This window comes from Myotis lucifugus, unplaced genomic scaffold (genome assembly GCF_000147115.1).
Source record: "Myotis lucifugus unplaced genomic scaffold, Myoluc2.0 scaffold_239, whole genome shotgun sequence".
NCBI lineage: Eukaryota > Metazoa > Chordata > Mammalia > Chiroptera > Vespertilionidae > Myotis > Myotis lucifugus.
In genome coordinates this window covers 1,920,192-1,935,540 of record NW_005871287.1, presented here as the reverse complement: position 1 = coordinate 1,935,540, position 15,349 = coordinate 1,920,192, and the positions used below count along the sequence as shown (strand labels likewise).

The following is a 15,349-nucleotide window of genomic DNA, read 5'->3' as shown; positions in this document are numbered from 1 at the left end:
GGTCTAGTTACCAGCCTGAGTCAGCACAGAGCTGCCTCCTGACAGACGATCCGCTGTTTCCAGCATCTCCAGCTTCCCTTTCCATGAGCTACATCTTAAACTATAAGAAAAGGCCCCATGGGCCCCTTGAAAAGATTGAGGAAACACCCTATTTTTATCAGCAACACACAGAAATCATCTCCAGGGAGGGGTATTTCCTGGAAAGACATTCAATCTCAGTCATTGATGTTTCTTGTTAGCTCCAAGCATTCCCCCCCGCCCCCCAACCCCGCCAATCCAGGCCTTCAAGTCATTTGTTTGACAAGCTGGCGTGGGGAGCCCTGGGCTGGGCGCTGGGGACCCAGCAGGGACAGTGAGCTAGCCCTGGCTCTGCGGAACAGGACGGTGACAGAGCAGGCCTCAGAGCCAGGGGTGCCCCAATAGAGGCACGGGGGGCACAGGCAGGAGCGCTCAGCTCTGCCCCGGGTGGGAGCTGGAAACCTGGGAAGGGCACTCCAGGCAGAGCCCTGTGAGTCGGCCAGGACTCGGGTTGTGCAGGCTGGAGACAGCATGGTACTCTCTGGGAGCTGGAGACGTTGGGTGTCCCTTGGATGCAGGGCGAGTGGTGGGCAGTGCTGGGGTTGTGCCAGGGAGCTTCCAGAGGCCTACTGCCTGGCTCTCTGGCAGGAGGTGGGTCCAGGGAAGGGCTGAGGCAGGCGTCCTGTGACTCGTGAGCAAGCGGGACCCGAGGCAGCGGACGAGGCTGTGCCTTAGACTGGCTGACACTGTCTGGCTCTGACTTGTACCAGGCTCGGTTCTAAGCGCTGAATCCATGAAGGAGCACTTTCCTCCTCCCACACCCCCGTGAGGTCAGTTTGGTGACTCGTCCGAGGTCACGCGGTGCACTAGCAGCGGAGCCGGGATGGGAACCCAGGCTCTAACCACTGGGACACACTGCCCCGTGCTGGCCCTATCCCGTGTGCTGCCATCTGTGCTGTGCTTACTGGCCATCTGGGGGGTGCTCAGGAGCCAGAAGGCGGCCTGGCCTGATGGCTGATGAGGTGTGTGTGTGTGTGTGGGGGGGGTGTCCCACAGAGCCCCTGGACCCCCCACTCCCTGGCATGTGACCTGGGCGCTTTCCGAGCCTCGGCTTCCTCACCTCGGTGGCGCCTGGTCCCACCACGGGAAGCGGGGCGCAGAGCGAGTGCTCGGAGACCCTGTGGATCAGCCAGGACTCCGGGTTGCTGTGACAGAAGCCAGTGCACACGGGCCCCAAGTCCCAGAGGGAATGGACTGGCTCACAGGACGGGAAGCACAGAGGGCGGGTGCGGGGTCCGGGTACAGCTGCAGGGAGTGGTCGGACCATATGGTCAGGATCCTGCCGCTCTGCCGCTCTGGCCTCAGCCTTCCTTTGTGTTGGCAAAATTCTCAGGCCACCGCAGAGGCAAGATGGCCATTAGCGCCTCCGGGTTTCCAGGCGGTGGCTTAGCCAGGGAGGCGCCTCTTCCCTGCAGTGCTGGCTCAAGGGCTGGGTCTGCCTGGGATCATATGGCCCATCCCAACAGTCATGGTGGCCGGGGGAGGTCGGCTTACCTGGGTTTCTGCCCGGGTTGGCTTCCCTCTGGGCCTCTCCTGGGATGGGGGGGGAGGGTGGGCGGGAGGGAAGGAGGCTCCTCAGCGGGACTAAGTGGGGCTCACGGCGCCCCAAGAGTGAATGTCCGCCCTGCAGCCCCACCCCAGCCTGGCTGCACCCGCGTCCCTCTCCCCAGATGACACCTGGGAACCGGGTGCAGCCACTCTCCCCTGGGGTGATGTCAGGACAGAAGTGCTCGCTTTACAGCAAAATCACCTACCTAATTAGGCGCTCGGAGCTGGCAGGAGGGAGTGGGGGTTTTGTTGATTTTTTAGACTTTTAGCACTGAAGCCGTGTGATAATGTAACTGTGCAATTAGGAATTAATTTCTCACTCCCGCAAGTGATGTCTTAACTTGGGGCCCGAGGGGAGCCAGCCCGGCGCTTCTTCACCCACAGTGGCCCCTCTTCACCTGCTCTTGTTGGGGTTGGGACACTCCTGCAGCTGTCACTCAGGGTGGGAGGAGAGGGGAGGAGAGCACCTGTCACAGGTGTTACTCATGCTTCTAGGTTCCCCGAGTGCCTACTGTGTGTTGCGTGCCTACTGTGTGCAGCAGGGCTGGTGCGGGTGCTGTGTCTGAGGAGGAGAGAGGGCGTGGCCAGTACTCAGCCAGTCCTGGGATAATCCTGCAGCCCCTGCCCTCACAGGGACCACAAGGTCTCGGGGGGGGGGGGGGGTCCCACTGGGATGGCACCGTCATTGCCCTCAGGGGTCACCTGCTGGTGAACAGCCCCTCACTGTGCTTCCTGGGATCCCCTCCCAGGTAAACTGCTGCTCCCAGTCCTTGGCTCAGGGCTGCTTGGGGAACCCAGACTAGCAGGGTGAGGAAGGAGCCGGAGCAGAGATGGCACATCAGCCTGGGGTGCAGGGAGGGGTGCAAGGCTTCGTGGAGAAGGAAGGATGAGAGTGAGGAGAAAGGGCACTGTGCAGAGGACAGGGGGAGAGAAGGGTGTGTGTGGGGAGCTCCTGGGCCTGGCGTGGTGTCTGGGAGGCCTGGGGTAGGAGCAGGGTGGGGGAGGGGACCGAGGCAGACTGGAGGGCCTTGAAGGCCGAGGCCAGGGGCGGGGTCTTTGATCTGAGAGCAGTGGGGAGACATTGAAGGTTGAACTTGGGGAGTGACACAGCTAGATTTTAGTTTTAGGTTTTCTCCTGCGGAAGGTGGGCTGTTGGGGAGGAGGCAGGAGGCCGGAGACTAGCCGGGAGGCTGCTGCGGTGTCAGGAGAGGGAGGGCTTCCGGACGCAGGCAGGGGTGGTGGAGCTGTGGGCAGACTGTCCGCATCGGTGCATGGAGTCGCCATCAGGACGGTGTGCTTCCGGGGCAGAGAGTGAAACCCACAGACCCTCCCTCCCAGCTGCATGTTCTCCCCAGCCCTCCCCATCCTGTCCAGGGGATCCTCCTCTCAGAGAGGAATGAGAATTTCTGAGTTCTCATTGTGCACCTACTATGTGCCCTTTATCACTGAATGCGTTTACACCTCATCTTGTTCCCCAGACAGGAGAGGCAACTGCGGCAAACACCCCATGAGGTTCATGGAAGATGAAAGAGAATTAGGACCTGGGAGGAATGTGTAGGCTAATGGAGTCCCTGGAGGAATCCATAAGATCTTCCATGCTGCTCAGAACTCAGTAACTCATCACATTTCCCTTTTTGACTTGACAGCCAGGAAGCTCAAACAGAGCTAAGATCTTGACACTAAATTTTCCAAGAGATTTTTCTTGGGAGCTTTTCAGTGGGGACCCTGAGGGCTGCAACTGAGGAGGTCCTGGGGCTTTTTGCAGGAGGCGTGTTCCCACATTGAAGATCCGGGGCATCAGGTCGGGGTGAAGGGAGGGTGCCTTCTTAAGTGGCCATGGACCTGGGCTCTGGGAGGAGGGACGGGGAGTCAGACCAGGCAGCGTCGTCTTGAGGGCTCCCGCAGCCGTGCCCTGGCGGCGGTGGCCGTGGTCTGCCCTGGTCCTGGGGAGCATGAAGAGGGTGGAGGTGCGATCCAGGTGGTGCGGGAGCTCACACAGGCTAACGAGGGGCGAGAATGCGAGCAGGGCCTGGCAGGCAGCAGGCCTTCAAAGCCATTTGCTTTTTCTGGCTCACCATCCTCGGTGAAGCATCTGTTTATTTTTACTGTGAGACTTCATGGGACGGGAACCGATCCTGGTCTGGCACCTGCTGGACCTCACCAGGTGAGCCTGGGGCTCCTGGAACATAGAGCCAGGTGGGTTCAGCCTGGCACGGCTGGGAACCCCCACCTCCAGCAACCCAGCGAGGCATCCACAGCCTGGGGGGCCCAGCTCTCCCAGGGCCTGGTGCTGCCCCCTTGGCAGGAGGGAGAGAGCCTGGGCAGGAGGCAGCGGGCTGCATTCCTGGGGGGGTGCGGGGGAGGGGCTGGCAGGAGCTGAGCCTGTGATGGAGTGATGGGGTGGCTCTCCTAGGCCTGGTGTGTGTGTGTGTGTGTGTGTGTGTGTGTGTGTGTGTGCACATCAGTGTAAGAGCGCCTGTTTGTGTGCCCATGTGTGCCACCCCCACAGCGCCTTCATCACACATATCTCCTTGGCTGCCTGGAGAGCTCTTTCTACAAAATATGAAAACGACAGCTTGGCTCACCCACGCGCGGAATCCTCATACAGCTCCACTCTCTCGATGCCCCCCTCTCAGATCATCCTCTGCCCTCATTCACGGCCCCCCATCCCCCTCAACCCTCCCCCTCTCTGCAGGGCGGCTGCCCCTGGCACCCCTCCCTCCCTGCCTCCCTTCTCCTCTGATCCCCCAGGAGTCTGTCTCTAGTTCTAGGCCTCTGTCACCTTTTTTTGGGTCACGCCCCCTCATCTGAATTGGGGCTCTGGAAGGAGTGTGTGTGTGAATGAGGGTGTGTAAGGGGTGAGTGTGTGTGTGTGCACCAATGGTTGTGTGCAGGTGTGTGATTGTGTGTGTATAAGGGGGAGACAGAAAGAGGGAGGAAGGGGGAGAGAGAGAGAGAGAGAGAGAGAGAGAGAGAGAGAGAGAGAGAGAGAGAAAGAAAGAAAGAGAGAGAGAGAGAGAGCTGAGCCAGAGCCTGTGCCCTAGAAAGCTGGGGGATGGATGAGGCATTTCAGGCAAAGGAAGCTTTCACTCAATTACTCTTCAAGCAGCAGTAGGGGGTGGAGGCTTTACAACAATCGGACAGGTTTGCATGGTGCGTGGAAAAAGCCTTCATTTCCTGCTGATGACGGAGGCGGCAGGTGGAGCCGGCCTCCGTGCTGGAGCCCTGGGGTGGGGGTGGGGGTTTGGGGGAAAGGTTTGGTGAGTGGGGCTGGGTCAGGCTGGGGCTGCCGGCGCTGGGGCAGTGGGGTGGGGGGCGGGGGGCAGGTAGGATCTGGTGAAAGGGCAGGGAACCACAGAGGGGACCTGGAGTTCTGCTGCCTGTGGAGGTCTGATGCCGCAGAGCTGCAGGGGGAGGTGGACCTGTTTGGGGGGCCCCCTGAGGAAGAAAACCAGGGCCATGGTGAGGGCTCCGGTTTGAGTCTCTCCCCTGCGGAGTGGGTACTGCTGAGGGAAGGGCCGGGTCTGAGTCATTCTCGGGCTCACTTTCCCCTTCGCTGCCTGGCTCAGTGTGGACGTCAGGGCAACTGCACGGGACCTTAAGCGTAAAGAAGGTTCCAGTGGACAGAGATGAGGACCGTGACGTCCAGCTGTCAGCTGGGCCAGCCCAGCGACCTCCGCTGCTCAGTCCTCCCTCCTAGGAATGGGGCTGACCCTCCCTGGGCCAGAGGCTGCTCCGGAGGCGGGGCGGGAGCCACCGGCCCACAGTGGGGGCCCAGGCCTCGGCCCCTCCATCCCTCTGTCCCCAGCAACAACTCCTGATCCTCAGGGCAGCCTGGGAGGGTGGTGTCACCAGCCCCCACCCCCTCTCAGAGGAGGAGACAGCTCGGGGCCACACAGTGGACTGGGCACCGCCTGGATTCTGACCTCCTTTTCCTACTTACCTTCCCAGGCAGGCGTGGGCACACATGGGTGGGTGTGGGTGGCCAGGGGCCTCTGTGGTCCGGCCTGTGGCCCTGCCTGGCCCTCCTGCACCGTCCTCATCTTCCCCTCTCTCCACAGGATGGTGGAGTACTCGCTGGACCTTCAGAACATCAACCTGTCGGCCATCCGCACCGTGCGTGTCCTGAGGCCCCTCAAGGCCATCAACCGAGTGCCCAGTGAGTTGGTGCCCCACCCCCCTGGCCCCTAGAGACCCCATTCACCCTTTCGGGGCCAGGCTTGTGCTGGGCAGGGGACCCCCAGTGACCGGACAGGTGTCGGTCCTGCTCCCACAGGGCTCACGGGCCAGTGTTGGGCCTGAAGCTTGCAGGGCGCTGGGGAACCTGGCTTTCAGGAGCGAGTTTCCCGGGGGAGGCGGTGGCCACAGCGGGCCAGGTGTGGAACGGAGCTGCGGAGTGTGAGGGAGGACCTTGTGCAGCTTTTCACCAAGGAGGGTCCCAGGCTCCCTCACGTGTGCTAAGTGACTTCGAACTTGAGCTTTATCACCCACCTACACGTGAAGGGTGTGCACATGTGGGGTGTGTGTGCACATGGGGGTGTGTGTATAGATGTGAGGCTGTGCATACATGTGAGCGTGTGTGCACATATGAGGGGTGTGTGCACACGTGAGGGGTATGCACATGTGAATGGGTGTGCACATGTGAAGGGCGTGCACATGTGGGGGTGTGTGTGCACATGGGGGTGTGTGTATAGATGTGAGGCTGTGCATACATGTGAGCGTGTGTGCACATATGAGGGGTGTGTGCACACGTGAGGGGTATGCACATGTGAATGGGTGTGCACACGTGAGGGGTGTGCACATGTGGCTGTGTGCACACATGTAAAGGTATGTGTGTACATCTGAGGGGTATATACATGTGAAGGTGTGTGCGTGTGTGTGGGGTGTGCAAATGTGAGTGTGCACATGTGAGGAATGTGCACATAGGGGTGTGTGCACATGTGACATGAACACACATGGGGCATGTGGGCACGTGTGTCTCCCTCCCTCCCTCTCCCACTGTGTGGGAGCTCATTGGATGGCTCCTGGCTGTGGAGGTCACTTTCTTTCTTTTTTTAAAAAAATATATCTTTATTGATTTAGAGAGGAAGGGAGAGGGAGAGAGAGATAGAAACATCAGTGATGAGACAGAATCATTGATGGGCTGCCTCCTGCACACCCCCTACTGGGGATCAAGCCCACAATCTGGTCACGTGCCCTCGGCCAGAATCAAACCTGGGACCATTCAGTCCGCAGGTCGACGCTCTATCCACTGAGCCATACCAGCTGGGGCGGGAGGTCACATTCAAGTCCCTCCCGCCAGCCTGCCTGGTTCTCCAGAGAACCTGGAGGCCCCTATTTTGGAGGCTGCAGGGACCAGGCCTGCAGAGGGCTGGGGTCCTTCCTTAGGGGTCCCCCCACCTGCTAATAGGACCCTGGAGGCTCAGGGTGGGGAGATGGGAGTGCCTGTGTCCGCCCTGAGCTGGCTCCGTCTCTCAGCCGGTTCACAAATGAATCTTCTCTCAGAACTAGCGAGGCGTGTTGGGAGCCCAGACACTCTGGGACCCACAATATAACCGACGCACTCCCTCCCCTGATCTAGAAACCTCCCCTGCTCCCCTGGAAAGGGGACCTGAGGTAAAGTCATATTCTTGAGTAACTTAATTGACAGGAGCCTCAGGCGGTTGGGGCAGGCCCACTGGTCCAGCGCCCCGTTGGCAGGAGGGGCAGCTGGGTGCCCAGGCGCATGCCCTCTGCCCCAGTCACCAGGGGATGCATGAGGGGGACACAGGCTCCCCAAGTGCCTCTGAAGATCGCCTCCTTAGAGCGGCATCTTCTCCACAGCAGCCGTAGCTTTCACGTCCGCCACTAGATGGCAGGCTGGAGAGCTGGGAAAGGGCAAAGTCAAATGACAGGTTACCAGTTACACAGCAGTGGAGAGCGGGGTGGCTGCCTGCCGTTTAAAAAGTAGTTTAAGAACAAGACCCGCCAGGGAGACGCAGTGGGGTTGTCAGGAGCGCAAGTCCTGATTTTCAGCCCTGCCAGGAGCATGCTGTGTGACCTGGGGGGCCCCCGAGGGTCCCTGGGCCTCAGTTCCCCCCCTGGCACAAAGCAGGGGGCAGGGTTCGACGAGATGCGTGGTTTTAAACGTTGTGCAGGTTGGGTCGGGGACCTGGAAGCCATGGTGTTCTTTATGAAACCCCGCAAAGGGTGTCCCTCCAGCCCACCCTTGCAGGTCTCTGTTCCGGCCACTCACCCATTGATGGGTAAAGGAAAGGAGACAGGGTGGAGAGAAGGGAACACTGGACTGTGCGTCAAGAGGCTGGGCTCTGGTTCCTGGCTGTGTGACCTTTCCTACGTCGCTGGCTCTTTCTGGGCCTTGGCACGATGGGGCTGATTATCTCTACAAGCGCCCCCTCTGCCCGGCCGGCGTGGCTCAGTGGTTGAGCGTCAACCTGTGAATCAGGAGGTCACGGTTTGATTCCCGGTCAGGGCACATGCCCTGGTTCTGGGCTCGATCCCCAGTGTGGGGTGTGCAGGAGGCAGCCAATCAATGATTCTCTCTCATCTTTGATGTTTCTATCTTTCTCTCCCTCTCCCTTCCTCTCTGAAATAAAAAAATATATATATTTAAAAAAATAAAAGTGCCCCCTTCTGGCACCCGGTGACTCCTGCCTTGCCTGGCCTACACACCCCTTAAGCCTGTGTAGTGCCTCCAAAGCCCACTGGCCCAGCCATTTAAATACGAAAGGTTGTTTTTTCTCCAGTGAGAAAGTAGGGCAGTCACTGCGAAGGCCTGAGCCGGCGGAGTCTGAGCTGCTGGCCCCATGTACACCTGGCCACAGCACACCCCGGCCCAGGCTGTGGTGGCGGCGGGTACGGAGGCCTGGGGAGCTCAAGGGCAGCTGGGGGAGATGCTGAGCCTGGCCTGGGCCACTGCCCACCCCCAACGTCCCCGTCCAGCCACAATCCCTGGATCAGCAACAGCTCATCTCCAGGCAGAGGCCTCTGGGCTGGGCCTGGGGTGGGCGGTGCAGAGGTGGAGAGCGAGCTCCCAGGGCAGGCCCATGGGCAGGGCAGCAGAGCTGACGAGCTGGGGGAAGGCTGCTGTCCCACCCCAGCTGCAGGCCCAGGAACTGGAGGTCCCTCCACTGGCTGCAAGCAAGCCACGCTCCTCTCTGGGCCTCCATTCTCCTAAGATAAAATGGGGTAATAGCAATTTCCATGTGGTTTTGAAAGGGTGCAATGCCGTAATGTGTGTAAAGAGCTTAGCGGGGAGCCTTGCATGCAGTAAGTGGTTAGTTGGCGCTGTTATTATGAAGAGGTGCTGGGAGCGTTGAGGGTGGAGGCTCAGGACGCCTTTGCGGAACCAGGTTTTGGAAGACGCTCACCAAGCGCAAGAGGGTTAAGGGGGTGTTCCTGGCAGACAACCCCCACAGCAAAGGCAGAGGAGGAGCCGGCCTGGGAGTAGTGTGGTCCTGGCAGAGGGACTGCAGGTGGGCAGAGCGGGAGTGACTTTCCGAATCTTCCAGAAAAGTTCTGCGAATGATAAATGGCTACAGTGTGTCGGGTGCTTACAACAAACCGCCAGGGTGCTTTACATGGTGAGGTTATTTCATCTCCACGACAGCCCTAGGATCCTGGCCCCCTTTACAGATGGGGAAACGGAGGCCACCAGCTGGCCAGGAGCAGAGTCAGGGCTGGAACCTGTGCTTGCACAACCCGAGCGTGTTGCTCCTTTTCATGACCCCCTTTCTCTCCTTTTAGCATGTAGGCACCCCAGTCCCTTCTCTGTCCAGTGGTTCTCAACCTTCTGGCCCTTTAAATACAGTTCCTCATGTTGTGACCCAACCATAATTATTTTTGTTGCTACTTCATAACTGTAATGTTGTTACTGTTATGAATCGTAATGTAAATATCTGATATGCAGGATGGTCTTAGGCGACGGCTGTGAGAGGGTCATTTGACCGCCGAAGGGGTCGTGACCCACAGGTTAAGAACCACTGCTGCAGGCAGCCGTGTGGGCCAGTGGGACACGTGTTCTAATGGAGGCAGCGGGGGCCCCGGGGAAGGGCCCCAGGTACTTTGGGTGGGGGAGGGCGTTTGAAGAATGAGTAGATCTTTGTGCCACAGTGGCTGTGGGCACCTTCAGTGGGACATGGGCCGGACCCACACCCGAGGGCATGAGCGTGATGACCTTGGGAAGGAACCCAAGGCCTCTCCTGGGATGGAGGGTGCAAGGGTGCACACTCCTTGCCTGGGGTGTGGGCTCTGAGGCCCCTCATCAGCTCACCGTCGTCCCCAGCTGGGCTGGGACAGCATCTGTGCCCTCAGGCTGGATCGTATGCTGCCTGGCCCGACCTTCTGGGCACCCACCATTAGTTGGCGTTGGCAGTGGCAGGAGCAGCATTCGGCCTTTCCTGGCCACTCAGCACCCTCCATTCACCTGGCTAGACCAGAGGGAGAGGGGAGCCCCGTGGTCAGGCTGCAGCCGTGGCCGCCTTGCCCTCGGCCTGACTGCCCCCCTCTTGGCTGTGGGCTGTGCCCCCGGCTGAGGCTGTTGCGAGTCCGGCTGTTTCTGCATGAGCGGGCCCGGCAGAGCGGCCGCGCTGATCTGGGCTGGCAGCTCCTGTCTGCGGAGAGCACTGGGACCTCCAGGGGCGGTGCCAGTCAGGAAGCACATCCGCCATCTCCTCCCAGGTCCCCATCTGCCACCAAAGGGCCCCCTTAGAACAGAGGGTCCTGTCTAGGGGTCCCTGGTGAAAAGGGGTGAAGTGGTTGAGCGGCTCCAGCAGTTTGCCCATCTGTCATCCGTCTCCTCCCAGCTCCTGACTTTAAATGCCATCCAGCCCGGCTGGTGTGGCTCAGCGGTTGAGTGTTGACCTATGAAGTAGGAGGTCACGGTTCAATTCCCGGTCAGGGCACATGCCCAGGTTGCAGGCTCGATCCCCAGTGTGGGGCGTGCAGGAGGCAGCCAATCCATGATTCTCTCTCATCACTGATGTTTCTATTCCTTTCTCCCTGTCCCTTCCTCTATGAAATCAATAAAAAATATTTAAAAGTAAAATAAATGCCATCCAGAGATGGTCCCTACCCTGGTGCCACCCACAGGACACGCCATACTCTCTCCCTGCCTGCAGACTGCCCCCCCGTCCAGGCCCACCTGGCTCCTACGCTAGGCTAAAGGCCAGAAAAGTCAGTAGGAGAGCAGAACCGAGTACGCTCCAGGAGGGCTTCATGGCTAACTGGGGGGTGGGAATCCGAGAAGACTGCCTGGAGGAGGAGGACTTGGCAAGGGGAAGATGTGGAAGGAGAGGAGTGGTCTGAAGCAGATGGTGGCAGGTCTTGAAGGCAGCCTCTGTGTTTCTGTCTGTTTCTCTTTCTCTCCATTTCTGTCCTCTGTCTCCATGTTTCTCTGTCTCTTCACGTTCTCTTTATCTGTCTTTTTGTTTCTCTCTCCTCTCTCTGCCTCCATCTCCTGTGCCCAGTGCCTTGGCTAATTCCTTGACTGTGGGCATAAAAAGAGGATTAGCTAGGGTCTCACGAGTCCTCCTGGAGTCCCTAATTCCATGGCTCGCTGTCCCTCGCACGGAAATGATGGATTTGTTCTCAGTTCCTAATTAGCTAATTATGCCTTGGCTCCATGGCCCTGGGACTCCCGGGGCCCCAGGGAGGACAGTGAGCTGGGGCCCAGCTCAATAGAGGGAGGTGGGGGGAGGAGGGATCAGCTGCCATTCAGGGAGGTCAGCCGGGCAGGCTTTCAGGAGCCTTTCAGAATTTTAATATCCTGGAGAACAAGGGAAATGTAATTAATTGAGCAAAAAGGCTGGGCCCGGGGGAGCAGCCCGGCAGGGACTGTCCTGCGCTGCTTCCTAGAGCAGCGGTTCTCAACCTGTGGGTCGCAACCCCTTTGGGGGTCGAACGACCCTTTCACCGGGGTCGCCTAAGACCATCGGAAAACACATGTATAATTACATATTGTTTTTGGGATTCATCACTATGCTTTAATTATGTTCAATTTGTAACAGTGAAATTGGGGGTCACCACAACATGGGGAACTGTATTAAAGGGTCGCGGTATTAGGAAGGTTGAGAACCACTGCTCTAGCGGAAGTGTGGTGTGGCCCAGAGCCATTTCCATGGCCCCTGGGTGGAGGGGCAGATACCAAGGAGAAGGTCTGGGCCGCGTGGCTCCACCTCTCCTCCCACTCCCCTCTCTGTTTCTCTCTCCCTGCTCTCCCGGCTCCTCTTCGGGCCCTCTGCTCCCTGTCTGACCACCCCCACCCCCCCCCCTCCCCTGCAGGTATGCGGATCCTGGTGAACCTGCTCCTGGACACGCTGCCCATGCTGGGGAACGTCCTGCTGCTCTGCTTCTTCGTCTTCTTCATCTTCGGCATCATCGGCGTGCAGCTCTGGGCCGGCCTGCTGCGCAACCGCTGCTTCCTGGAGGAGAACTTCACCATGTGAGTGCGGGCCCGCCCCCAGGGGGCTCCCGGCAGCTTCACCTGGGGCACCCGTGGTGCTGAGTATATTAGGGCCAGGAAGGTCTCCCCACTGAGCCCCTGTTCCCAATCCTTATTCCCAGTGGTGTAGGGAGGTCAGCGATGTGCCAGGTGAGTTGGTGGCGGGCTTCCTCTGACTGGCTGGATGCCAAGATGAGCATGAAGGCCTCTGAGCTCTCAAAACTGGTATCGCAAAGTCCCCGTCTAAACTGGGCCCTGAGATGTTCATTCAGCTCCTAGTGACTCTCACTTAATACAGTTTTCGGTTGGTAATTGGGAATCAGGGCCAACACAGTGGAAGCAGCAAACTACAGTTGACCCTTGAACAGCACGGGTTTGAACTGCATGGGTCCACTTATACACAGGTTGTTTTTGAGAAATATATTGGAAATTTTTTGGAGATTTGTGACAATGTAAAATCCTAAGATGAACCTTAGGATTTTCTTTTATTTAGAAAAGAAAATTTCAAATTGATTTTAGAGAGAGAGGAAGGGAGAGAGATAGAGAGAAACATCAATGTGTGAGAGAAACATTGATCGGTTGCCTCCACATAGGCCCCAACCTGGGATTGAACCCACAACCGGGGTATGTGCCCTGACTGGGAATCGAACCCATGCACCTGTAGTGCATGGGATGACACTCCAACTACCTGAGCCACACCAGCCAGGGCAGGATTTTCTTAATAACATTTTCTTTTCTCCAACTTGCTTTATTGTGTGTATGGTGTGAGGTAGGGATCTTTCTTTATTATTTTCCAAATGGATAGCAATGATCCCAACACCATTTATTGTTTCCTCCTTCCATTCCCCGTGGATCTGAAAAGGCATCTTCGTAATATACTAAGTTCTCTTTTAAACATGGGCTTTCCCCAGTGCACTGTGATGTTCCAGGATTCTTTCTGTTCTGGTTACAATATCATTGCATTCATAGTTTGTATATTGCTGTCTTACAGGGCTGTACGCCACTCACATTTCTTGTTTTAAAAAACTGTCTTGACTATTCTCATCCAGATAAATCTTAGAACTATATGGCCAGGTTCTACAGACAAAATCCTGTTGAGGTTTTGGTTGGAATTCTGGTGAATCACAGATGACCCCTGCAGGAGGCAGGGCAGGGATTGTCATCTCTGTTTTTCAGATAAGGAAATGGAAATCCAGGGAGGGGAAGTGACCAGTCCGAGGCCCATCAATGGGAAGGGTGGGTCAGTAAATCTCAGCATCTGTTCATTGAGCACCTACTCTGTGCTGACCAAACAGTGTGTGGGGACTAGTACTGAGACCCAGTCTTTGTCCTAAAAGAGCCCAGCCTCCCAGGGGAGTTGAGAGCATGTGCCCCAGGAGCAATAGTGGAGGCGTGTGCAGGGCACAGTCTGGCCACAGCGGGCCCAGGATCAGTCCTGCTTGATCCTGAGAAGGCTCCCTCAGGGAAGCCTCCTGGGGGGTGGGTGACCCTGGAACTGACCACAGTGGTTCTGTGGGGCGGGGGGGGGGGGGTCGTGTTTTGTGGCCATGGCAGAGGTGGGGAAAGGTATCCCAGGCAGAGGGAACAGCATGTGCAAAGGCCTGGAGGCCATAGCAGTGACCCCTCCCCTTCTCCTCTTTTGCCCACCATCACCTGCGGACAGACAAGGGGATGTGGCCCTGCCCCCCTACTACCAGCCGGAGGAGGACGACGAGATGCCCTTCATCTGCTCCCTTTCGGGGGACAACGGCATCATGGGCTGCCATGAGATCCCTCCGCTCAAGGAGCAGGGCCGCGAGTGCTGCCTGTCCAAGGACGACGTCTACGACTTCGGGGCGGGGCGCCCGGACCTCAACGCCAGCGGGCTCTGTGTCAACTGGAACCGCTACTACAACGTGTGCCGCACGGGCAGCGCCAACCCCCACAAGGGGGCCATCAACTTCGACAACATCGGCTATGCCTGGATCGTCATCTTCCAGGCGAGACACTAGCCCCGATGCTGGGGCCTGGGGGCTGGGGGTTGGTGGGGTGGGGTGGATTGAGCAGCTCACCTGGCCGTCAGGGCTCTGTGCTAGGCAGGCATTTGCCACTTGTTTCATTGAAATCTGCCCGACTTGCTGGCACAATAGGCACTGTCATGCCCACATTATAGACAGAGCAACTGAGGTTCAAAGAAAGGGCTGTAGGACCCTGGGGATATTGCTTGATGTCTCTGTGCCTCAGTTTTCACATCCCTAAAATGGGTAACAGCTCCCCCACCTTGAGTGGCAGAGAAAAATGGGCCAGATGATGTGGGCAGAGCGGTCAGCCCCGTGTGCGGGGAGGGCTCCGTAAGGTCACCTTCCTGCTGTCCTCAGAAGGGAGAAGGGGCAGGAGCAGGCGTGAAGCCCCTGAGGAGGGGGTGGGCCTTACTGGGGGGCTGCTCCGCTCACTTTGCTCTGGGGAGCGGCAGGACCACAGAATTCAGAGCTTCCAGGTGTGATGTGACCACAGCCCAGCGCTGCACCCTGGGACCCTCTGGCTGGAGAGGGGAGGCGGGCTGCCCAGGGGCCACCTGCTCGTGTGTTTGCCAGCAGTGAGCAGACAGCAGAGCCGGGGAGGAGGACCCTGTGTGTGTCGCTCTGCCTCCCTCTCCCGGAAGGAGTGTGTGGGGACAGAGTCACACCAGCCTCATCACTGCCACACTCCAAGGCTCTGCTGAGCTCAGGCAGCCCTGCTGGGTGGGCTCCACAGCCCCATACACGGAGGAGAAGCAGCTGAGGTTTAGAGAGAGCCGGAGCCGGAGACCAGGGACCCCTACTTGCAGGGTGTGGTAGACTGGGAAGGGGGTGGGCTCTGGAGTGACAGGGATCGGACCAAGCCTCTGTTCTCCTCCCTGGCTGTGTGATCTTGAGCAGGTGTCCTAACCTCTCTGAACCTCAGTTTCTCACCTGTATAATGAGGATGACGACGGCTGGCCTGTATGAGAGGTAATGCGTGTCAAGCGTCCTGGCACACAGTAGGGCCTCTGTCTGGGGCGCTGCCTTTGCTGCCCGCCCTTCCTGAGAATCGGCCTGGCTCAGGCTCGCCCTCCCCTCTGCTCTGTCCTGGCTGCAGGTGATCACGCTGGAAGGCTGGGTGGAGATCATGTACTACGTGATGGATGCCCACTCCTTCTACAACTTCATCTATTTTATCCTGCTCATCATAGTAAGTGTCCGAGGAGCCGGGGGCCGGCCGGGCAAGCTCGAGGACCCACTGTTTCTTTGGGCAGGCGGGGGTCTTTTGGGAGTCCCCCGGGGA

At 58.4% G+C, this 15,349-nt stretch overlaps 1 protein-coding gene across 1 annotated transcript in view; it reads left to right on the top strand.

The window, feature by feature from the left end:
• The first annotated feature begins 3,743 nt into the window (after window positions 1-3,743).
• The window catches only part of CACNA1I (calcium voltage-gated channel subunit alpha1 I), a 51,550-nt gene continuing 39,944 nt past the window's right edge, over window positions 3,744-15,349 (top strand). Inside the window, 5 exon segments of the mRNA XM_023762259.1 lie at window positions 3,744-3,790; window positions 5,688-5,785; window positions 11,908-12,067; window positions 13,731-14,046; window positions 15,164-15,256. Coding sequence (XP_023618027.1) covers window positions 3,744-3,790; window positions 5,688-5,785; window positions 11,908-12,067; window positions 13,731-14,046; window positions 15,164-15,256 — 714 coding nt within the window.